Here is a 25,337-nt window from a genome sequence, read left to right on the forward strand (position 1 = left end):
AATGGATTTCATCGGACAAGCTGTTCTGCTCGAAATTGACGGAAACCAAAAGTTGACGGACGCCCGGATGGCTGCTGTGGCGGCCATATTGAAAATCGCAGCGCGCCCATTTTCGAAAGGAACCTTCCTCTACTCAACCCCAACACACACTGCAAAAATGGATTTAATCGGACAAGCTGTTCTCCTTGAAATTGACGGAAACCAAAAGTTGACAGACGTCCGGACGACGCCCGTGACGACAATATCCCTTAGCCCAATTTGGGCTGAGGGGTGAAAAACAAAGAACGCAGCACTGGTATAAGCATTGTAGAGCGAAAACCCTCAAAATTTCAGGCATTGAAACTCCCGTTCCTAATTTATCCAGAAATGAGAGTAAAGTGGACGATGTTTTTTTAAGCAAGGAAGAAATCCATGACAAAGCATCACACGAGTGTTTACGCATTTGTAATGTTGGATTATGGAAAGCATTACATACAAGCAGCTGCCCTTAGCTACATAAGGACACAATTTAAGCAAGAAGCATAAATACACAAAAAAGAAATTTTAAATAATTTAAAAATAAATAAGCTATGCAGAAACTAGCATGTGCGGTGCAGCAAAAATAAAATAAAAATAAAGATAACAAAAAAATCACTACGTTGCTATGCCTTGTGATGATCGTATATGTTTACAGCTATGCTTAGCGATACAAACAATTGTAATCTAATTTTAACCAGTCAAATAAAACAGTCGAAATTGTTTTGTACTTTATATACAATATGTACAATATGTCAACCTCTGTTAAAGAGTACCATTTGCAAACTCTAAAACTGATTCATTAAGCATTCACTATCATTTTTTGTTCTTTTGCTTTTTAGGAAAATATGACTTTCTTACATGTAAACATTTCATCATCATCTCATCATGTCCCTAAAAAAAGGAAAGCAAAACCCAAAACACCATCAATCATTATTTCAGGTAAAACAAAACCAGAAGTTTTCCATTAAGTGCACTTATTCCAAGCACTCCAAGTTCCGTGGAAACATCGGTCTATGAAACGCACCTCCGAAACAAACCAAATCCACACTGCTTACTTTCTTGTGAAGACAATTCTAAGCCAAGCACAGTTCCGACATGTTGTAATCTTTGGTAACTCACAAACAAGCAGGTTCAAAAGGGCAATTTATGAACAGCCCAAAAAAACACAAGAGCGCATTTCTGTAATTTGGAAAAGAAGCAAACTTGTTCCACTTTGTTCAAACACAATTCAAAATGATGCCTGGCATATTTATTGGTCTACCTGATTTTACACAACCTGTACCTTATAAGAAGTATCTCTCTTCACCAAATAGGCCCAAACACTAAACATAACGCCTTAGTATGAAAAGGAAATGATCACGATCGATTGTCTTGGGCAAAAACAAATGTTTTTTTTGAAACTTTTTATTTTATTTTATTTTTAAACTCGTGAAAAAGTTCTTCAAGACCTTTGAGTTTCTCTTTTTTCTCTTTTCTTCCGTGCTTGAAAGAAACCCCAAAAAAGTCCAGCCGTGGTTTTCTTCCAGAAACAGGGGTACAGTCTCACAGCATTATGATTGTCCAAAAGATGTCCAGTGTCCATGCTAGGCCTGCGCAACATTTGCTAGCTGTGCCCGAAGTGCCTGGATGCTGGTAAGAATCCTTTTCTGGTGCCCAGCCAAGGTGACTCCCACACGCTGCAGATCCCTGAAAGAACAACAAAGTCAGCACAAGCCAGCAGTCCGCACTCTGCATTTGCTATTCTTGACATTTTTGTGACTTTCTTGGATGAATTCAGGCATTCCCACATTCCCACAGGGAGCATTCCAGATATAAAATTTTCTTGTAATTCCACTAACTCCCTTTCCTTTTCGGAATACTACAGGAAACTATTTACTGTTCACATGATCTGCAACATCATGGTATATAGGGGTTTTTGCCTTGCATACTACCTTTTATGATGCATCAATATGGTAACGTTATTCTGAGACATCTTCTTCTTCCTTAACAATTTCCCACCTTTTGGGGTCAGCAAGGAAAAATTATTCGCCCAAATTGTTTTGGAACTGGCTGGCCCGGCCTGGCATTCGACATATTATGTTGGCGCATGAATTTGTCATTTGTTCAGGGTGCCCGGGATACCTCGCCTACTCCTTACGAAGTCATTTCACACATTTAACTGTGTGATCTTTAATGTCCACCAACGAATGCCAGCAGATTTTGGGTTCCTTGAACCGACTTCTTTCCTGGAAGTTCTAGCAGTGTCCATGTGTTTTATACCTCTCTCAACCCCCACCCCCCTTCCCATGCCTCCTCCCCCTAAGCCCTCTCCCTCCCTCAGATCTTCCGATGTCCCTGTTCTCTGCTGTTGTCCTTGTGTGCTTCCCTCTCTCTCCCCATCTTGTCCTCCGCTCCCTTTTTTGTATGTTTTGTGTGTCTGTTTTTTTTTTTTTGGTAATTGATGTTAGCTCTTACACGAGCCTCGATCTTGTATACAAAAAAAAAAAAAAAAAGATGGGACACTCAGTTTAACGTCCATCCAAGAGACAGCACACACATTGATGCCTCATCCTCCATGAAAAACATCAGGTTGGCAGTTTATAGCTGGGTCAGGATTTAAACCCAGGCTTGACAAGCTAAGAGGTGAGTGCACATTTTACTAGACTATCCTGCCAGACCCAAAGTTGAGACTGAATTTCGTGAAAATAGCGTTACCAATATATCATTTACATGTGCTGGGAACTAGCGAGTTGTAACCTGCCAGCTTCAACCTGGACAAGCCAGGATTCCAACCTAAGAATGAGATGTCATTGGTTTGACATTGATTAACCGATTTATCCTAGACGATGAAAGGGGGAAAACTATTTCTAATATTGATCATTGGCGTGTTCTAAGTTGAGAAATATTTTCAAAGGAAGATAAGAGTGGAAAAAAGGGCAGAAATGATGAAAGGAAAATGTGGGAGGAGCGGAGAAATAATGTTGAGAGGAGATTAGGCACAAGGTAAGAGGATGTAAAGGGCATTTATAGAACATGGTGTGCTGGGAGAGTAAAAATTGTTCCATTTTTGTGAACATGATAAATAGATGTCTCTGTGGTTGTCAAAAAGGCAAACAATTTTCCCCCCATGTGGGAAAACAGTTTGCTTGCTAAATAGAGCAGAATGATTATTCTGTTCCCTGGAAGAAGAAAAACATCTCAAGCAAAATAGTTTTGGCCACTCGTGAAAGATCCAACTCGACTCTCAGCCAAAAGTAACACACATTTGGAGTGCAATTCCAGCTGAGTAAACTGAGCAATGAGCACTTGCAGATTATTCGATGTGGTCAACTACCAGTGCGAAATAACTGTGTACTCTACCTCGTACGTTGTTTAGAGCTACTTCCCTAGCATTAGAGAGGTTCGTTTTGACTTAGCTGCTACTTCACAGTGCGATTTCAGAGCAGAATAACCCCCTCCATTCCACTGACCTCCCACTGTTTGCTGGAATGCCTTTATTCCTGCCTTCACAGACGTTTAATGAATATGTGCCTGAGCTATCCCTGTTCCTGTGGCCCGACTCCCAGCCATGTGTCAACACAGTGGGGTGTGGGATTGCTTGCGGAGCCCCTTAGTGCCCCGAATGAACAGATCCCTTGTGCCGGATCGAATCGAGAGTCCGAGCCAATGGTGTGGCCTACGAGTGTTGAACTATGGTTGCTGCGTGTTTGAGTTTGAGTGTGGATCACACTTTCACAATCTTTGTTTGTTACCTTAAAATTCCCCCCAAAGCCGTATTTAACCGATCAAATAAGTTGGTGTTGAACCCTTTCTCAATTCAACACCTGGCGCTGCCCAAACATTGTGGTTAGCCAAATGTATCATTTATTTTACCTAGAATTAATTTCCTTTCAACATCTCATCTCCAAAAAGAGTGGTGACATCATGTAGATTTAGTGCTGGTCATGGAAATTCAACACAAAGCGTTTCAGCCTGTTGTGGTGTGAAATAACCTGGCTGGAGTGTACGATTCTAATTTGAGACCTTCGGGCTTGAAAACAACCACCCCTTTTTGCAGGCCTGCAACTCCACCACAAAGTTGCTCTGCCATATATCAACACCTCGATCCAGAATGACAGAAATCACAAACTTTTGGCCAGAGATTCCAGGACAGAAAGGTGCACATAAGTAATAGAATTGTTAAATTGCTAAAGCAACTCGAGTCCGCCTAAGCATTTGCAGCTGATTTCATTAAAAATTGTGTTACACATCTTCTTTTGGAGTCCAAAGTTCTGTTCATTCTCGTGTTTCTTCTTTTTTCCTCTCCCTTTTTCTCACCCTCTCGCCCTCTCTCTCTTCTCCTTTACCTCTCTTTCTTTCTTTCTCTTTCTCTCTCTCTCTCTCTCTCTCTCTCTCTCTCTCTCTCTCTCTCTCTCTCTCTCTCTCTCTCTCTCTCTCTCTCTCATATTTCCTGACAGACCTCCTGTAGCCTTGGTTAAAATTCTTGGTTACAAAGTCTGTTTGAAAGGAAATGAGCACAAAGTCTCTTTGTCCTGCCACCTTCTTCTCCATGATTTAAACATTTCAAGGTCCGTACATTATAAGGTACATAAAGATACATTTTAAAAGTAAAAACACTGAAACAAACTGTTACACTGAAATAGATAAGGAAGCAAGTGGATGAGTCAGTATCGTCCCCATTAATTGATGCGATGCTCTTATTTGATAAATCAAAATACGTCACAACTGCAAGTTTATGAATGCAGGAAGATTGGTGTATTGATATTCTCGAGGCATTCCACTGGTCTTTTACAGACTGCTTATTGATCCTTCTCTGACTATCATGTCACACAACTTCATCAATAAACCGGATGCTCATTTATTCATAAACGAGCTGGATATAAAAATACCACAATATAAAAATAAAGGGAGCCATTAATTCTTGCGCTGGTTGAAAGAGCTAAATTGAGGCAGTATTATAAATTTCCCAAAGGTTTGGATTAATTTGAAGCAACTTTTACGGAATTTTATTAATTTATTGTCTCCGAGGAGCATTTCTGTTTTAGCGGAAAACAGGCGACAACATTAGCCTATTAAATATAACGTATAGAGTATGGTGAAATTCCAAAATCATCATATTCCTGAACAGCAAGTAAATAAAAAAGAAATTAGAAGCAGCGCTCTAATGACTCATACACCACCCTGATTAATATGTATAATTGTATAATTTCGCTTTGGGTTTAGATCAAGTTAAAACAACTTTGGCTGAATAATTTTTCTCTTCAAAGAGCATGTATGTCTCTTTTTCAGTGCGACAGACAGACAACATTAGCCTCATATGTATATATGGTTTAAATTATGCACATGACGTCAGTGTCATGTCATAGGGTCAGTGTGCTTCTTTGGTTATATATATATATATATATATATATATATATATATATATATATATATATATACATATATATATATATATATATATATATATATATATATATATATATATATATATAAATAAATATATATATATACACAGTCACATGAAAAAGTATGTACACCCCATGTAAAGTTTTGACTTTTTCAACATATTTCAACATACAGCTATTTGATCTTCATTTCAACAATATTGATAGATACAGGTGATATAATATAACAAACTAGCAGAAGTACCCGGCATTGCCGGGCGGGGGGAGGGGAGGGTAACGGGGGGGAGGGGAGAAGAGGGGGGGAGGGGAGAAGAGGGGGAGGGGGAGAGGTGGAGAAGAGGGGGAGGGGGAGAGGGGAGAAGAAGGGGGGATGGGGATGGGGAGGGGGAGGGATGGGAGCGGGGTGGGGGGGAGGATGAGGGATGGGAGGGGGGAGGGGGGGGGAGGATGAGGGATGGGAGGGTGAGGGGGGTGGGAGGGCGAGGGATGGGAGGGTGAGGGGTGGGTGGGGGAGGGGGGAGAAGGGAGGGGGAGGGGGAAGGGGGATGGGGGAGGCTGAGGGATGGGAGGGTGAGGGGGTGGGAGGGGGATGGGGAGGGGGAGGGGAGGGTGAGGGATGGGAGGGGGGAGGGGAAAAGGGAGGGGGAGGGGGGAGAGGGAAAAGGGAGGGGGAGGGGAGAAGGGGATGGGGTAGGGTGGAGGAGGGAGGGAGGGGGAGGACGGAGGGGGAAGGGAGGGGGAGGATGGAGGGGGAAGGGAGGGGGAAGGGAGGGGAAGGACGGACAGGGGAGGGAAGGGGAGGGCCAGTCAACAATGACGTTGCAGTTCTCATGGTCGGAGAGCAGCACAACAATCGCGACATCGTCCTGCATCTTCACAAGAGCACGAAGCAGATTTTGGAGACTCACCGATCCTGTGACCCACGCCACGCCCTCCAGTACCGGCGTTGCCGGGCGGGGAAGGGAGACCCGTACATTCCCAACCCGTACATTCGCCCTCTCGACTCAAGCTCGTATTCGATTCGTATTCGAAAGGGGAAAGGGGAAATCCTTCGTATTCGAATTCGTAAACACGAAATCTGAATTAAAATTTAATTCATATCCCACAAAATCGACACAAAACACGATCGCATAAAGGTGAAAAAACGCATTCGCTTTTCGCCCTGAATTACGTGCAAACGTGTGACGTGTGACGGGATGGAACATCACGTGATCGCTCTGAGAGAATCAGCGAGCAGCTGAGATCGGCGGCTACTTCGCTGAAATGCGCTGAGGTAAATATGAATAAAAAATATGGATCTCTTCAAATATGGTCTCCGCCATGTTCGTCCCAGGCTCAATGGCCATGTCTCTGCCAAATATCAAGCACGTGAGCCTCTCCGTTTCGGAGTCTATCGGTAACATTACACACACACACACACACACACACACACACACACACACACACACACACACACACACAAACTGTGTTTTATATATATAGATAGATATCATGAAACATTTACATTTTGTAGTCCATTGTATAATTTAAATAAACATAAATGCAAATTTCGCATGTGGAAAATGTAAGTACACCCCTACATTTATCACGACTTCAAATACCTAAAATTAGAATCAGGTGCACCAGCTCAGGTGCAAATGATTAGAACATCGTTAGAGAGGATCTTGGAGGAACCTGTCTTATTTAAACCTCAGACATTTAGTTTGGTTTGCTCTTTGTTGTTGAAGTGTGCGGCGTCACCATGCCTAGATCAAAAGAGCTCTCTGAAGCCTTCAGAAAGAAGGTTAAAGATGCCTACAAGTCTGGGAAGGGATTTTAAAAGATCTCAAAACAATTTGAAATCAATCATTCGACTGTCCAGAAGATCATCTACAAGTGGAGAAGATTCCAAACAACTGCCAACTTGTTCAGGCCAGGCCGCCCCAGCATGTTCAGCCCGAGAGCAGACCGCAAGATGCTGAAAGAAGTCTCTAAGAACCCCAGAATGTCATCACAGGACCTACAGGTAGCTCTTGCCACTGTTGGTCAAAGTGCATGAGTCTATCATTCGAAAGAGGCTGCACAAATTTGATCTACATGGGAGGTGTGCCAGGAGGAAACCTATGCTGTCCAGAAAGAACTTCTTCTTTTTTTTTTTTCAGAGCATTTTTTTCCGGGGAAATTTCAGGGCAAATTTTTTTTCCACAGGGCAAGACTAAAGTTTGCCAATGAACACCGAGGCAAAGACCAGCACTTCTGGAACAATGTGCTCTGGACAGATGAGTCAAAGGTAGAGCTATTTGGCCACAGTACCAGAAGACATGTTTGGCGAAAACCAAAGACAGCATTTGACCACAAGAACCTGATACCAACTGTAAAGCATGGTGGTGGAAATATTATGGTTTGGGGCAGCTTTGCTGCATCAGGGCCTGGGCAGCTCACCATCATAGAATCCACTATGAATTCTTCTTTGTACCAGAGGGTGCTTGAGGATAATTTAACGCCATCTGTCGGAAAGTTGAAGCTCAACCGAAGGTGGACCTTGCAACATGACAATAACCCTAAACATACCAGTAAATCCACCAAGGAATGGCTGAAAAGAAAGAAATGGAGGGTTCTGGAATGGCCAAGTCAAAGTCCAGATCTAAAAGCCATCGAGATGTTGTGGGAGGATTTGAAACGAGCTGTGTATGCAAGAAATCCCTCAAACATTGCACAACTGAAAGAATTCTGCATGGAGGAGTGGGCAAAAATTTCTCCCAGTCGATGTCAGAGACTGATAGACAGTTATAAGAAATGCCTACTTGAGGTTGTTTCTGCCAAATGGGGCAATACCACCTGTTAGAGCCAAGGGTGTACTTACTTTTTCCACATGCGAAATTTGCCTTTATGTTTATTTAAATTATACAATGGACTACAAAATGTAAATGTTTCATGATATTTGTTATATTATATCACCTTTATCTATCAATATTGTTGAAATGAAGATCAAATAGCTGTATGTTGAAATATGTTGAAAAAGTCAAAACTTTACATGGGGTGTACTTACTTTTTCACGTGACTGTATATATTGCAGGCTTTGTGGAAATCATCTGAGACTGCCTTTAGTTGGGTTTGCCTTACAGTGAGAGAAGCCAAGTTTTCAAAGCGACAACCTCACGACACAATTCAGTGTACCATGGGCTGGGATAAGGGTAGGATAACTGAAGACGAGATGGCATGGATCTGTGCCTAAGAGAGAGCACAATTCTGTGAAAAACATCCCACTCAGTTAATATCAGGGGCAGTAGATATTGGAGACCAGTCCTGAAGTGAGATGGCTGTCTGCATTCATCTGCCTGAGTGAACTGTCAGACTTGCTGGCAATGAAGGGGCTCTCTGAGAACAGCCAGATAAATTTTGACTCTTACAAACAAACATATGATCAGCTGAACCACTTGGAGCAGAGGAAGAGCAGGAAACACTTGTGGAGAAGTTTTCATCACCAAGTCCAGAAGGGATAAGGCTTTGTGGAGTAATCCAGGTGGGAAATTTCACAGATTAAATCAGTCCTGTGGAGTCACAGAAACCCTTTGCTGAAGTTCCATGGCTAATGAGAGGTACCAACATCCAGCCAAGTGGCATGGTGACAATTGAAATCATCACATATGAGGAAGCGGGAGTTGAGGTGAGAGGAGAAACAACCAGGAAGACACACACTAACGAGTCAGGGACATCCAGTAGGTTTTTTAGGTAGTAAATTTTAAACAGCAACCACCCTGACTTAGGAATGTGAAAGTGTTGCCCTGAACCATTTTACACTCTCCGTGTCAGGATTGCTGGTCTTACTTTCTGTCTCACTCAAACTATATCTACCGGCCTAGCTTCAATCTCTCTTTCTCGCAAACAAACACCATACACTTTTCATCATACACTTTCCTTCTCTTTTATTTAAGGCCTGGCCTCGATGAGGGCTATATAGTTTGTGACTGGAGCCTTAAACATAAAAAAAAGGAGGAAGGATTCTGTTGACCAGATGATGTCCGGTTTAACAGCAGTGGCCTGAATTGAGAAATCTGCCAAGTTGAAGTGGAAGTGTTTCAGATGTTTGAGGTCCACAAAGTTAGGAACAGGGGAGGAGGTAAGGGGAAGGTGTAGAATGGGGTGGGAAGAGCCCGCGGGGGGGGGGGGGGGGGAGGGTGCTGGATGGCAGCAGCCTGGAAGGTGTGGGATGGGGGAAAACTGGGAAGGTTCGGGATGGGTAGGCTGGGAAGATATGAGCTTGGGGGAGATGGAAGAATTTGGCATGAGGTGGGAACCTGAGAGGGACAGTAAGGTTGAGAAAGGTGAGAGAAGGTGGGACAAAGTTGAAGCTGAGAGGAGGTGGGACAAGGGGAAGCTCAGAGATGGGACAAGGGGGAAGCTGAGGGGGTGGGGGGTGGAATGAGGGTGAAGCTGTGTGGGGAGAAGCTTTGAGTGTGGTGTGATGGGGAAGCTTTGAGTGTGTGGTGTGATGGGGAAGCTTTGAGTGTGTGGTGTGATGGGGAAGCTTTGAGAGGGTGGGGTTTTGGGGAATGCAGAAAAGGGTACATGAAGTGGAGGAATCCTGAAGGGGGGGGACACAAAGAAAGGGTGTGGTTAGAAGGACATGGGGTTGTAGAAGATGTGGGGAAGGGTCCTGACACGGAGGGATTTGACACCGTTAAAGGGTGTGAAGAGGAATAGATTGTCATGAGCAGACAACCTACGCAAACTGGACTTCTCAAGATTCCCCTCCAGACAAATGGGGATAAAGACCATGGGATGGGTGGAAATAAATTTTGATGGAGCCACGGAGGAAGGTGGTGCTGAAGGTACAATGGTTGATGGTCCAGGTGTTTCGGTGGGTGACAAGTTTGGAAAATAATCTTTGTGAAGAAGAAGGGGAATTAATTGTAATGAAGAAGAACATATGGCGTGCTCATGACGGAGGACACTAAGGGAAGTAAAGCATTTTAAAATGTAAAGGAAGAAGGAAGGAAGAGACATTTCATTCAATGAAGATTCAGTTTGGAGATATTGAGAATAGGAAGGGATAAAGAATGAAGTACACCCAGAGGCACACCGAGGTTGAGCTGACGTTGCTAATAGATTGGCAAAGGTCAGAATGGTCGCAAGCGTATTTCCAACGTTGTTCCAACATTGGCAATATGGCGCAAAAGCGACAATTATTTGGTATAAAGGCCATCTGACGTTGCACCAACGTTGGCCCTAAGGACAGATTACGTTGGGCTGCTGGTAGCCAACGTTGGCTCAATGTCGGTGTGCTATCTGTGCACAAAATTCAGGCAAAACCACACAAAAGTGCAGGCAGATTGGGTTTATGTTTTGGAGAGAAGAAAATAATGTTTTTTTAATTGTTTTTGTTGTTTTTTAAGCAAGGAGTGAGAATTGGATAAAGTTGAGGAGGCCGAAGGACAATATTTGAGGTAAAAGAGGCGGATTGAGGAGCAGATGAGTCTTTAGAAAGACTGCCTAGTCATTCCCAGCAGTAGATAATGCAGGAATTTGGAAAAGTACTGCCTTCCCAAAATTAGGAATTTTGAGAACAAAGTTTCCTGTTTGGAATAATTTTAAATTTTGTTTAACGGGCAGGCAAGCAGACAGAGTAAAAAAAACAAAAACATCTGCGCATGTGCGATTCCAACAAATTCAAAGCCAATGTATGGTAAAACAGAGTTGAGGGAAGAGTGGAATTGAAGGGAGGGTAAATACACTCTCTTCAATCCCACTCCTCCCTCCAGGTCTTCAAAATAGCTGTTCACTACCATCTCATATCTTCCTCCATCCAAAACCATGATCTTTTCTACCCCCGTTAATACATGCCAAACCCACCTCCTTCAAATTCCCTATTTTCTTTCTTGAAATCCCCTGTAGTGTCCATCTTGTTTATCCCATGTACCCCGCCCCAGCCCTCTCTCTTCCACAGACCTCCCGATGTCCCTGTTCTCCACTCTTGTTGTGCTTCCCTCTCTCACCCCCTCTTGTCTCCCACTTTCTTTATTATATGTTATATGTGTTCGGTTTTACATGAGCCTTGACAATGTATACAAAAAAAGCAGACTTGTATCCCTATTCATGTTCCGATTCATGTTCAAAATATAATATTCAATTTAAATAAGCTGTTCCTCATTCATAAACTGATAACTTAGACTACGGATTTTTATGTTAAGAAAATAGGCCTTTTATGTTTTGAAAAGCGGGATTTTTTTTTTTTAATGTGAAAAAATCCCGAAATATTTTTTTCCCCCGTTTTATTCATTTTTTATTATTACCAAGTTTTTCAGAAATCAGTCAAAAAAAGAACAAAAAATGGTAAGCTTTTTCCTGCACAACATTAAGCACTCTGGGCTAGTAAACAGGTAAAAAATGACGTTCAGGTACCTTTATTGCAACCGCATTGTTTGATAAGTAGAGGACTAGAAGAAATTGACAAGACCCTTTTAGGAACGGTGAAAGTAGGTGTTTGAAATCATTATCTTGGTAATGTTCTCCTTGGTGAGGCGGTGTCGGCGGTCGGTGAGGACGTTTCTGTAGACGGAGAAGGACCTTTCCACGTCGACGCTGACGATGGGGCAGTACCTCAAGAGGGGGATGTCAGCAAGCTTGACTCCAGCCGGCACACCAACCTCAGATCCGTGCTGATCTCCATCCAGGATCAAAGCCACTGTCCTCAGCACACCAATGTCGGGATTGCGCTGCAGCACCGCCTTGAACTTGGTGAGCAGGATCTCCTTACGGCAGCCTCGGATCTTTTCGAGCTCCTCTTTGGCCTGATCAAGGAGCTGGAAGGCCTTGGCCAGCTCCATGCCGGCCTCCTCCAGCTGCTTAAGGATCTTCGGGATGAATGACAAGTGGGCATTTAAGAAGACCAAACTGAGCTTGATGTCCGCCTTTCCGAACAGGTCCTTGGCACTCCGGATTGCCATCGTGTCGTCATCGTTCAGCTGGTCCACAATGTCCTTGACGGCCTCGAAGTGCTCGGCGTAAAACACCGCGGCGTCGATCCACGTCCCCCACCGAGTCAGAATGGGCTCCGGGGGGAGAGAAAGATTGGGCTGCTGCTCCTTCCAAAAGACAACACGCGATGGGGCTTTGACGAACACCTTCTTCGTCGTGGCAATCAGGTCGTTGACGTCCTTGAACATTTCTCGGACTGTCTCGCAGACACGGTGGAGCACGTGGGCAACGCAAGTCACATGCAGCAAGTCCGGGAAGAGTTCCTTCAGGGCATGGCCGGCCTTGATCATATAGGCCGCGGCGTCGCTGACGAGGACCTTGAGGCACTCCGGCTTGAAATCAGGCCAAAGATAGCGCAGCGTGTCATTGACTGCACGCACGATCTCCCCGGAGTTGGTCTTCTCCAGAAACATGCACTGGACGAGGTGGGGACGAAAGTACCCCTCCTTGGACAAGCGTCCCGCGATGTAGTTGGCCACATATCGACCTGCCGAATCGGTCGTCTCGTCGACGGACAGCCAGATGGGCTGCTGTCCGAGGTCGGCACGGATCCCCGCCAAGGCCTCGTCGTAGCACTTGTCGAGGTAGTGCTTTCGAATCCAGCTTTCATCGGGGATCTGGAGAGTGATGTGCTTCTCCAGGAACGACCGGAGGGCAGGGTTTTCCAATTTCGACCATGGGATGCCAGCGGCCAGCATGGCCTGGCACAGCTCCTGAGCCACGACGTCGCACTTGTGCCTCTTTCCGCCACCAAAGTCCTCCATGGTGGCTTGCGTGACCGTCCTCTTCTTCTTCAAGGCCAAGTTGCTCTTGTGGCGGTCTCCTCGGACATGTTGGGCCAGCTCAGACTTCTGCTTCACCCGGAAAGTCTTTTCACAAGCTCGACAGAAAGCCGTGTCACTCGACACGTACTTGAAGGTGGCCCCATCGCCGCCAGCGTTGAATTCCTTCAGCCACTTGTCACGAAGAGCAGCACTCATCTTGATAGGAGACTTGTTCACACTTTGTGTACACTCTCTCACTGTAGTACACCGCCTCACTGCTGTACACGCTGGGGATGCAACGCACGCAAGTGGACGCAACGTTTTGTTTTTGAGATCGATCGCAGTTAAAAATTTCGATCGCAGTTACAAATTTCGATCGCAGTTTAAAATTTCGAAAAATTCCCTAATTTTTTTTAGCGTTGCCAGACATTTTCGACCAAAAAGGGCATTTTATTTTATTTTTCCCAAAAAAGGGCGAAATTCTTTTTTTCTCCGAAAATAGCAAAATAATTTTTTTGCGCGCAAAAAAGCCGTTTTATGTGAAAAAATATTTATTTATTTTTCACATAAAAATCCGATGTGCACAGTGATAAGACAGTCAGACGGACGGACGGATGGACGGACAGTCGGATGGACATGAACCAATTGCTTAACCCCGCTTTTCACTTCGTGTGTGCAGGGTGTAACTATCCATATTGCCAGCATGGAGGATATCAAAGATAGGGGAACGGATTATCTTAAATATGCAGTGAAGAAGAAATGCTTGCTTTCTCCAAACCAGGTTAAGTAGGCGTTTAGTATAGGTTGAGGTCAGGGTCCACTTTATACATTTTGTCAGCAGGTTCACCATTCCATGCCATTAAACTAATATTTGCCGTAAGGATTTTATTTTTAATCATAGCAAAAGTAAGCAATTCCGATTTTACTCTTCCCTCTTCTTTTTTTACTCACCTGCTTGCATTTATTACCTGTCCAAGAACCTTTGAATTGTTTAAGCAAGTTTGTTTTCTTCTTGTTTCAAACAAAAGGCAAGTTTTAATTCGCTCATCCCACTATCCCTACCCTTTGTATGAAAATTTGGGAATGTTATTGCTTGGGAATATCGGTTCGACAATTATGCGTTTGTACCCAGTACATAATTTATTCAGGTATTCTGTGGCGCTATCGCTGAAAACGAACAGGTATTGTACTATTGCTCGTAATGATGGGAATCATTGCCCAATGAATACCAGTTTTGGGGAAAAAAATGGAATGCAAACTTGAGTGTGAGGTACTACTTGAAGGAAGGAATAAAGTTCCAAGACTTTCCATAACGAATCGAAGGTGAGCAACCATCTGGATCCTTGGAAGACCGTTTTCGGAAATAACGCACAGTGTGGTCTGTAAAACGATCTGGAAAAGTTGTAACAATGCACGTTTTGAGTAATTAAATAAAACACATGCCTCCAAATAAGGAAGCCCACACCCTTGGGAATGCCGGTGGACATCCAGCAATGGGATCATTCATTTTCTCCATCATGCCCTCAGTTTTCCTACATTAAGGAACAAATTTCTCAGCAGCTCAAAACCCTCACCTGACGAGTGGACATCTTTGAGTGTTCAGTTTTGCCCTTTCATAGTGGGTATCAAGTTTTATCAGACACTTATTCCGGGAGGCATTTCATCCTAACTTACAACCGGTCTCCATGACCTGATGGAAGGAGATGGATGTGACAAGAGGACGACGGTAAATTTCACGTGACTGCCCATTCGGTGAGCAATCTTGCTGGTTCATTGGAAGCCATATATTTTCTCTCCTCCATTCATTCGTTCCTCTTTTGTCCCACCTGTGGAATCAACTTCCACATTCTCTTCAGTCCCATTCCTCCATCTTGGTCTTCAAGACAGCTGTTCACCACCATCTCAGATCATCCCCCACCTGAAACCATGATATTTTTTACCTCCATTAACCCTCACCAAGCCCACCTCTTTCAAGTTTCCATTTTATCCTTCCTGTGAGTTTGCTTCTGTATCCATTTTGTCCATCATGGTTGTCCTCCCCTTGTCCTCCCATCACCTTCCTTCTTCCCACATCCCTTATTTCTCCAAGTCTCCCTCTATTTGTCCCCCACACTGCCGTTGGTGTGTTTCCCCCATCTATTTCTAACGTTAACTTTGTTCTGTTGTGTCCTGACCAATTCTGTGTTGTTGTTCTTTCATGAGCCTCGACTTTGTATTAAAAAAAAAAAATCCTCACTCACTCAAGTGTCATCTGTGCAACAGAGGTCCAGGCCACGTAGCCAGCATTGGTGAAATTCTCTTTGTAACGACCCATCTTGATGGCCTCCAGCCACTCAGATACTGAGCAGAACATGGTGTATTCTGGGGGTTTACGCTCCAGCAAGGACCCAGCAGGCCTGTCAATGAAGTACAGAGAAACGTTTTTTAAAAAGTCACCCTCAAATCGCATTTCTACTACACGTCATCACCACAATCCAAAATGACAGAAATCATAAACATTTGGCCAAAGAACCATTAAAATTCTCCCAAAATTGTGCCTAAAGAAAATAATTTGTCATCCTTATGTCAAACATTAAATATGATGCAATTTTGTAATTGTTTGTCCTGAGTTTTGAATCGGAAATACATGAAACGTTAAAAGTTTGCATTCATGTTTTAAACTGATGCTGTTAAAGTTAAATAACAAAATCCCTTTTATGAAACAATACAAAAAACAAAATAAACGACCTCAAACAGGTCAAACAATAATATATAAAGAAATAATCAACTCCTAACAACTCTTAATGGTGAAGAATCACTTAAAAATTATCGTATTCGGAACCAGATCCGGATCTTCACCAAAATCTAATCAATTCGTCCTTGTCAGACACCCAAAATGTCCACCAAATTTCATCCGAATCCGTCCACAACTTTTTGAGATATCCTGTCCACAGACACGAGTGAAAACATAACCTCAGTTCACCTTCAGTGGCGGAGACAATTAAGATATTTTATGGTATGAATATACTACAGAGATTGTAGTGCATCGATCACACCCAATGGTTGTCCAAAAATATGAGCAAAGGCAGCTGGGAATGCAACGTCCATATTATTATAAGAATACATAACTTTATTTTTAGATTAAGAGTATGGGGCATTTGTCTACTGTGACATACATTCTTATCAGCTTTTTATGGCATAATATGCCCATGCCACAATTTCCTTGTCCTGTGGTCTCTCATCAAGCTTCCCTGACATGTTATCACCTGTGTAACCCATATTTATGCTTGGCTGCGCTATAACCTGTCATTTGCTCCCTGTGCCTGGCACTGCTCATGGTATAATGCACTCAACAACTTCCCTTGGGCATTGCCCATTCCCATTACCAGGTTTACACAGCGTGTCTGAACGTGCCATATGAAAGATCAGTGGTATTTTCTCCATAATCACTTTCTTGAAATAATACCTACACATGCTTTATCACATTGCTATTTTTTAATTGTTTATAACCTTCAAAAATATCTCATAATGCCCAAAAAAAATCTTCATACTGAGGTTTTTGTTTAAAAAAAATCTTACCCGTGTCTGAAGGAAGCGGTTCAGTTTGGCATTTTTAATATTACACGACTCACAATAAGTTAGGGATATTGGCAGGTGCTTCGGTGTGGTTGATTTTGTGTATTAATTATGTTGAAAAAAGTTGTTGGTCCTAATTCTATGGTTATTAATGAGTGTGAAAAAACACAGCATTCTTGATTTCAATACCATAACCCTAACCCCTATTAAAAAAAATAAACTCCCACAATATCCCTAACTTATTGTGAGTAGTGTAAATAGGCAAAGCCGAGAAAGAACAAACCCCTTAAATCACCCTTGAGAAACCATTAGAATTACCCTTTAGAACCCATTAGAATTACCGTTTAGAATTAACATTTAGAACCCTTTAGAAGTAACCTTTAGAATTACCCAATAGAATTACCCTTTATAACCCTTTAGAATTACCTTTTAGAAGTCCCCTTCGGAATTACCTCTTTAGTATTACCCTTTAGAACACTATATAATTACCCTTTACAACCCTTTAGAATTACCCTGTAGAATTACCCTTTATAACCCAATATAATTACCCTTTAGTATTACCCTTTAGAACTCTATATAATTACCCTTTAGAACCCAATATAATTACCCTTTAGAACCCAATATAATTACCCTTTAGTATTACCCCATTATATTTGAGTTCCAGTTTTGAGTACCAGTTTACTGGTAATTCCCTGTTTGTCGTTGAAGGCGGCAAAAAGGGTTGGCGTCAGGAAGGGCATCCGGCCGTAAAACATTGCTTCAAAAAGGGGACCAAAAAACAACAACTACCACGGTCCCCGAAAAGGCCAACCCCCGCTTTGCGGGGAAAAATGGCCTCTAAACGGTGGTTTATTACCCCTTTATAACCCAATATAATTACCCTTTAGTATTACCCTTTAGAACTATATATAATTACCCTTTATAACCCTTTATTATTACCCTATATAATTACCCTTTATAACCCAATATAATTACCCTTTAGTATTACCCCTTTATAACCCAATATAATTTCCCTTTAGTATTACCCTTTAGAACCCTTTAGAATTACCCTTTATAATTACCCTTTAGTATTACCCTTTATAACCCAATATAATTACCCTTTAGGTATTACCCCTTTAGAACCCAATATAATTACCCTTTATTATTACCCTTTGGAAACCGTTAGAATTACCCTTTAGTATTACCCTTTATAACCCATTAGAATTACCCTTTAGTATTACCCTTTGGAAACCGTTAGAATTACCCTTTAGTATTACCGTTTATAACCCTCTAGAATTACATGCATACAAGGTTTGCAGCATTCACACATACATTTTCGACACATTCCATATACATGGCAAAATCAGTCATATAATATTAATTTTGGTCATCTCCAACACAAGTTTTTAACATAGTGCAAGTTAAAGGAAAATGGTGGCATTGTAAAGCCACAATCCCCACCCCTTTATATGTCATTCAGCCCTGTTTTTTTATGCCTTCCCTTCCCCAATGTCCTCACATGAATTTTTTTCCTCATATCGCCTCTTCTTTTGTTACTTTTATTATTATTATTTTTTCTCAATTTATACCCACATTACCCTCTTTGTGCTTGGCCCGTAATCTCAAACAGCTGCTGTTGTATGCATGTAATCTACTTTTAAGGTATTTTAAAGGCAGGTCCAAACCTGGACACAGTCTACATTCTCTCCTATCAGAGCAACAATGTTCCAACGAAAGCCCCTTCATAATTTTATTGTCTGATGACACAATTTTATATCAGGATGAATATATATATATATATATATATATATATATATATATATATTGTTACAGACGCGGCTTAGATGTTATTTACCGAGCGGTTTGGTATGACCACGTCTGCACAAGTTACCCGATTATACCCGAACGTTGACTAATCGCGCTGCGCTAGATCAATGAAGGAAAAGACACACGGCTGGGATTAAAATGACACGACACCAGGGATACGGTTCTCGAGACCTCCGGAGGAGATTATATTAAGGCGGAAGGTTAGATTACAACTACAAGAGGGACATCATAGAAAGACAGGCACTTAGACACACTCTTATATTAACCCCAACAGACGACAGATAAACGGGACAAAAGGCTGACTCACACGGGGATTGATGGCAAGGAAAGCGGGTATTCGATGGCCAGCACAAGGTGCACCTTGTGCTCAGGGACAGGATCGACTCGGTCCGGTCCAGAGATGCAGGGAGGTCACAGCGCTCGAGGTGGCGTCTTGTCGTCTCAAGCTGGGGGCGCATCTGACCTCACATCCGGTAAGTCGCTGCGTATATCCGGCGGGGAGTGACACGCCCTCGGCTCGTTAGCTCCGCCCCAGATGGAATCGGCTCGTTGCTTCTCATTGGGTGCATGCGGGGGGGTTACCGGCTCTGCCCTTGACGAGGGGCTGACAGGGAGCCCCTTCGTGGTAACCCCGTGGAGCGCATGGTCATGGCGGCTAACCGAGCTGGTGGGAGGACGCACACTCCCCCCGCGCGCCGTGGTTGTAGTTGTTGTTGTAGCTGTAGTTGTTGTTGTTGTTGTTGTTTGGGGAAGAAGATGGAAGGAGGTATGGGAAGGTCCTAAACTCACTACTGGTGCCATATAATCACATTCTGGTGCAACGAAGAGTCAGAATTAATGGAAAGGAGTCCTTAACTGACATAGACTAAGAATAACTAGCAAGATGTCCGAAAGTTGTCTACGTGAGATGCGGTGGACCTGGGCACGACATTTAATGGGGGAAAAAGGGGAAGGTCGGTTCTACAGAGTGTTGTTTACAGACAATGGGACTAGGGAATGGGGGATTGGGGATAGTTGGGGAGTATTGGGGAAATAGGGGAATATTTACAAGCGGATATGGAGGCCAAATTCCATATTCGCAACATTGCACCCTTCTCTACCCTCGGGGCGTTCCGACCCGATAAATTTTTACCTACTTTAGTGTGGCACGCAATGTAGTTCCCTCTACTATTAACTCTACCCTGAGTGCGACAGTTTTACAGATATTCACAAATGAGTAAATATGTCCCCCTGCGACGTTGCACCCTTCTCCTCACAGAAACACACCCATAGGATAACCGAATCCGGAAAGAATCCTCAAACTAAACATACAGCCGGTAGGGAGCATTATTTACACAAGACTACGCTGATATTTACACTACGATCCAGGACCTGTTTTTGGAGGAACACATGCAGATGTTATGCATAGAGAGAGCACGCATGCCAGCATCGATACACCAACCCACGAGTGCTCTGTGGCCTACGGCCTTTAATAATGTGCAGAGCACCCCTTCCAAGCATCAAGCACCACCCCATCACACAGTGAGCACCATCCGGTGCACCAATAAAGTGTTTATGAATCATTGTGTGGTGTCGCAGCCGGCCGATGTTCTGCCGCTGGTCTTGCCTTCGTGTGGTGCACTTGGCCTTCTTACTTCTTTCAAAAATAAAGAAAGGCGCCAACCGCGTCCATTTCTCTATTGTGGCCGTCAGGGGGCCAACTGTTAGTGGTTCACCTTGTATGGCATCGGTGCCACGTTGACCCATAGGTCCATCCACGGGTGGTGCTTGGCCGCATAAGAACTGCGGTCCATGGTGGGTGGCCACAAACATTGCGGTCCATATGGTGTATCGATCCAGGCAGCAAGCAGCGAAAGTGCAGGCCCACAACTGCGTAGCCAGCACCTCTCTCTCCTCCCTCTCTGCCCCCAAAGCCAGATCCTCGGAGGTGGGAGACAAAAGAAGCAGACAAGTGAGTAAGGTGGTAAGGGCGCAAAAGTGCACGCAATGTAAGGTAATGCACACTGGGGGCACATGGGAACCAGGTGAGACAGGTACGTTCCTACCGTACGCCCCCCCCCCCCCCACCAGGTAACCTACATGGCCCCTCCCTTACCCCTTACTGTATCCACAAAACACAACACTACCCATAAACATCTACTTTACAAATCAACAAACATCCCTACTGTCTTCCCCGTTCCTCCCATAAACCAAATTCGTCTTCTCTCCCTCCTAACCAATCAAATTTGCTATTTCCAACTTTCCTCAAAATTTGCCATCTCCAACTCAACATCATAATTTGCCATCACCAATTCATCATCAGTCCCTCCTAAGGAGGGAGAGATGGAATCACCCCAATGTCTCATCCACGTCGTGATGCGTCTCACAAATCCTCACAGCAATTCTCATTTCCTGCACACAGAACAAAGAAAACACAGGTGTGGAGTCATCATCATCACCACAGGTAAGTGGCTGCGTATGGTGCGACAGGTTCATCAATCCTAACTATTTCCTAAATGACTTTAACAACTTTACACTACCCGGGGTCTTTCTCCGGCCAAACCATTGGCCCTCTTACACTATGGGTTCTAAAAACCAATTCCCATTGGCCAAACTGTGGTGCTTTTCAATTTGGGGTCTCACTCCCCCGATTCATCTCCCGGTGCCCTCGCACAATTTCTGGGCCGCGGCGTGTACCTCTCCCAGCGGGTCTACCCACCTGCACACCTCCACCACTGCAGTTGCCTCCGAGCTTACCTGCTCCTTACCCTAACCTAACTACCTGGGGAAGGCCCTCTGGCGCTCTCCCCACTCGGTGCCCTCTCTGGCACTGGGCTACCCGATCCACACCCGGGATCCTCAGGCACCCACTCACAACTACCGGCTCCCAGAGCCCACCTGCGGCCTCACCTGGCCGACATCCTCACAGTGGTGGAGTGCCCAACCAACTACACACACTAACAGGCTACACGCCCAGCCATTTCCACAACACTAATGCACCCATCCACAACACCATTTTGCAACCGCACCACAAATGCCAATATCCAACCACAATTTACCTATACCCTCTACCTAACACTTACACTACCCGCCCCGGGTACTCGTGAAAGGGGTCCACTCTTCCCCCATCCACACCTTCGCACCATGCACACCACTCCGTACCACTTACTCCAACTCTCTCCACATACCTGTACCTGCACACCTGTGCTCTCACACCTGGTGCCACCTGCACCCTTCTCTCCCCAAGCGCATTCGCGCTGATCCACACACTCATTACTCACACACTGCTCCACACACCTGTCCAGTTCTCACACCTGTGCAATCACACCTGTTCGATCACACCTGTTCAATCCTCACCTGTTCAATCCTCACACACACGGCATCATCTCAGCTAACTACTCCCCTCTGAAACTTGCGCTTCCCAGTCGTCCCTTTAAACTATTGCGCTCCCACGTCATTATCATCCACACTAATCTACCTGCGTCCCCACTACAGGTATCAGTCACTAACTAAACTTAACGTCACCTAATGTCAATCTCTTCTAGATCCCTACAATATAACCTAACCCACCCGGGCTAGTTTTCACTGCCATACACCCCATAAGCTATTGCTCCTTTGCCCCCCTGGGAAGGGTGGCAGGCATGCCACCCTTACCCACCGGGCCTATCGCTCCTCAATTCCCCAGTCCTCTGGCACTAATAAGCCCCCCTTATTCAGAGGTACTGGGTCCCGCCTCGGCATCTAAAGCCGAGGCAATCCACGGGGGCGCCTGCTCGCCGGTGTAAGGTCTTATCCGGTCGGCGTGGACGATCCGAGGGAGGGCTCGTGGCCCCATTTTGATCTTAATGACCACGTCACAGATTTGCGACAGGACGACTCCTGGGCCTTGCCAGGGGGAGGTGAGTTTTTGGCACCTTCCCTTCCGCCTCCGGGGATTAAAGAACCAAATCTTCATCCCCGGAGCGTATCGACTCCCCTGGCTCCGGTCGTCGTACCTGCGCTTCATCTTTTCCCCCGCCAGATGGAGTTGGCGGCGGGCGAAGGCATGGACTAACTCCATGCCTTCCTCTAGGTGACGTGCGTACCCCTCCCTCGGCGGGTTAACCACTGTGTCTGGCACGGGACCGCATAGCAAGTCGGCGGGAGCCCGTAACTCCCGCCCATACATAAGCAACGCTGGACTGCATGCGGTGGCCCCGTGCTGGCTGGTTCGGTAGGCCATGAGCAAATAAGGGAGATGTTCGTCCCAGTCATCCTGACGGGTGGCGGTGAACAGTGCCAGTTGTTGTATCAATGTTCTGTTGAACCGTTCCACCATCCCGTCAGATTGGGGCCGCAAGGGCATGGTTCTTGTTTTCCGAATTGACAGGAGACTGCACACATCTTTTAGCAATTTGCTCTCAAAATTTCGTCCCTGGTCGGTGTGCAACTCCTGTGGAATCCCATGCCGGCACACAAATCCTTCCACGAAGGCCTGCGCTACCACCCCTGCTTCTTGGTTGGGGAGGGCGTAGGCCTCCGGCCACTTGGTGAAGTAGTCCATCACAACGAGGACGTACTTATTACCTAGGCGGGTGCGGGGTAGTGGGCCTAGGATATCCATGGCCACCCGCTCTAGGGGGGCCCCCACCTGGTGTAATTGAAGGGGGGCCCTCATCCTCCGTGCTGGTCCCTTTTTGGCAGTACAGGCGTCGCATCTCCGACACCAGTCCTGTATGTCGCGCCCCATATTCACCCAATAAAACCTCCGGCGTACCCGCGATATTGTCTTTGTCCTGCCCAAATGGCCGCCGGAGCGGGTACCATGCACCTGTTGCAATATGACGTTCTTGAATTTGTCAGGGACTATCACCAGCCAGGAAGTTCTATCAGAGGGAACCTCCACCCACTTGCGATACAAGATGTTGCCTTTCAATTCCAGGGTCTGCCACTGAGCCCAATATGCCTTTGTTTGTGCTCCGAGGGGGGTGACCTCTTCCCCCTTTGGTCTGTGCCCCAATTTGACCCAATTGAACACTGGCCCCAGGACAGGATCCTCCTGCTGGGCCGTGCTCCATGCCAAAGTTCCGAATTCCTCATCTGCGGTTAGTGGCAAAATTGGCCCTCTCACCCGGGTTGCCCGGACAACGAGGGTCGGGTCCGAATCGCCCAATTGTTCCCTCTCCTCGTGTCTCGCACAAAATTTGCAGTTTTCCCCCAGACAAGGACGCCGAGAGAGTGCGTCCGCATTACCATGGGCCTTCCCGGCCCTATGGGCCACATCAAAATCGTACTGCTGCAACTTTTCCAACCACCTTGCAATTTGGCCCTCCGGTTCCTTGAACCGAAGGAGCCATTGCAAGGAGGAATGGTCAGTTCTAACCAAAAATTTCCGCCCGTACAAGTACGGGTGGAAATGGTTCATGGCAGCCAGCATAGCCAATAACTCTTTGCGAGTGACGCAATAATTTCTCTCGGGCCTACTTAAGGCCCGACTATAATAACCAATCACTCTCTCCACGCCCTCCTGTGTCTGAGACAAAACTGCGCCCAATCCTTCCTGGCTCGCATCCGTGTCCAGGGTAAATGCCCCGTCGCTAGTGGGGTAAGCTAGAAGGGGTGCGGATGTTAGACACCCCTTCAATTTTTGGAAGGCCTCGTGGCACTCCCGTGTCCAATTAAATCGCGTCCCCTTCTCCGTAAGCCGGTGGAGGGGACGGGCCAACTCCGCAAATTTCGCCACAAAGCGCCGGTAGTAGGAGCAGAGTCCCAAAAATCCCCGCACCTCTTTGATGGTACGTGGTGCGGGCCACTCCTCTACTGCTTTAATTTTGTCTGGGTCCGTTTTTACCCCCTCGCGGCCGATCACGTGACCTAGATAGGCCACCTCTCTTGCAAACAAAGTGCACTTACTCGGGTTCAGCTTCAACCCTGCCTGTCTGAGGCACCCGAACACCTGGTCCAAATTAGCTACTGCCTGGGGGAACGTTTGGGCATGTACCAGGACGTCATCCAGGTACACCAGGCATGATTGCCATGGCATGCCGCCTAGTACATGCTCCATCAATCTTTCAAAGGTGGCGGGGGCGTTACACAAACCAAACGGCATCACAGTAAACTGATACAGTCCCTTACCTGTGGAAAATGCCGTTTTCTCCTTCCCTGCCCTATCCATCTCCACCTGCCACTACCCACTCTTGAGGTCCAAAGTTGTGAACCAATTTGAGCCCGCAACGGCATCGAGGGTGTCATCAATCCTTGGCAGGGGATATGAGTCCTTGAGTGTCACGTTGTTTAGCTGGCGATAGTCCACGCAGAACCGCGTGGTCCCATCCTTCTTTTTGACCAGCACAACAGGTGACATCCAAGGACTTCCCGAGGGCTCGATCACTCCTGCGTCGAGCATTTTTTCAACCTGCTCGTCAGCTTCCGCCCTCTTGCTCCAAGGGAGCCGTCGGGCGGCCTGACGAATAGGCCGGGCCTCACCGGTGTGGATCTGATGTTTCACCAGGCCCGTACGTCCAATATCCTCGGTGGACAGGGAGAAGAGGTCCAAATGGGACCCAACCAGTTTGTGTAAGGCCTCCCTCTGGGTACCTCCCAACTCTACGCTACTACGATTTACCATCTCGCAAATGGGATCGGGCCAATTCCTACTTGTTATTGAAGGTTCCCCTCGGGGTCGGCTCGGCTGGACGTTCTCGCCCCTCACTGTCGCGACTTCCTCAACTGGGGTGCAGCCAGCTACCCTCGTGCCCCTTACTATAGTGCGTGGTTCTGTACTCATATTTATTACTCGGACGGCCACTACCGGTCCGTCCGTTTTTACAAGGGTGCGGCCCACGATTAAACCCGGTATGGACTGCGCTGCCACCGGTTCGACCAGGCCGCAGGA

General features: G+C 45.5%; 1 protein-coding gene across 1 annotated transcript in view; it reads right to left on the bottom strand.

Moving 5' to 3' along the window:
• Positions 1-422: 422 nt before the first annotated feature.
• LOC137414779 (ephrin type-A receptor 4) overlaps positions 423-25,337 on the bottom strand; it is a 104,473-nt gene continuing 79,558 nt past the window's right edge. Inside the window, exons 16-17 of the mRNA XM_078786681.1 lie at positions 15,364-15,519; positions 423-1,704 (exon numbers count right to left, since the gene is read on the bottom strand). Of these exons, the coding sequence (XP_078642807.1) occupies positions 1,602-1,704; positions 15,364-15,519 (259 nt within the window). The 3' untranslated portion in view covers positions 423-1,601. The remainder of the gene's footprint in view (positions 1,705-15,363; positions 15,520-25,337) is intronic.

The sequence above is a fragment of the Myxine glutinosa genome, chromosome 11 (assembly GCF_964187855.1).
Source record: "Myxine glutinosa chromosome 11, kmMyxGlut1.1, whole genome shotgun sequence".
NCBI lineage: Eukaryota > Metazoa > Chordata > Myxini > Myxiniformes > Myxinidae > Myxine > Myxine glutinosa.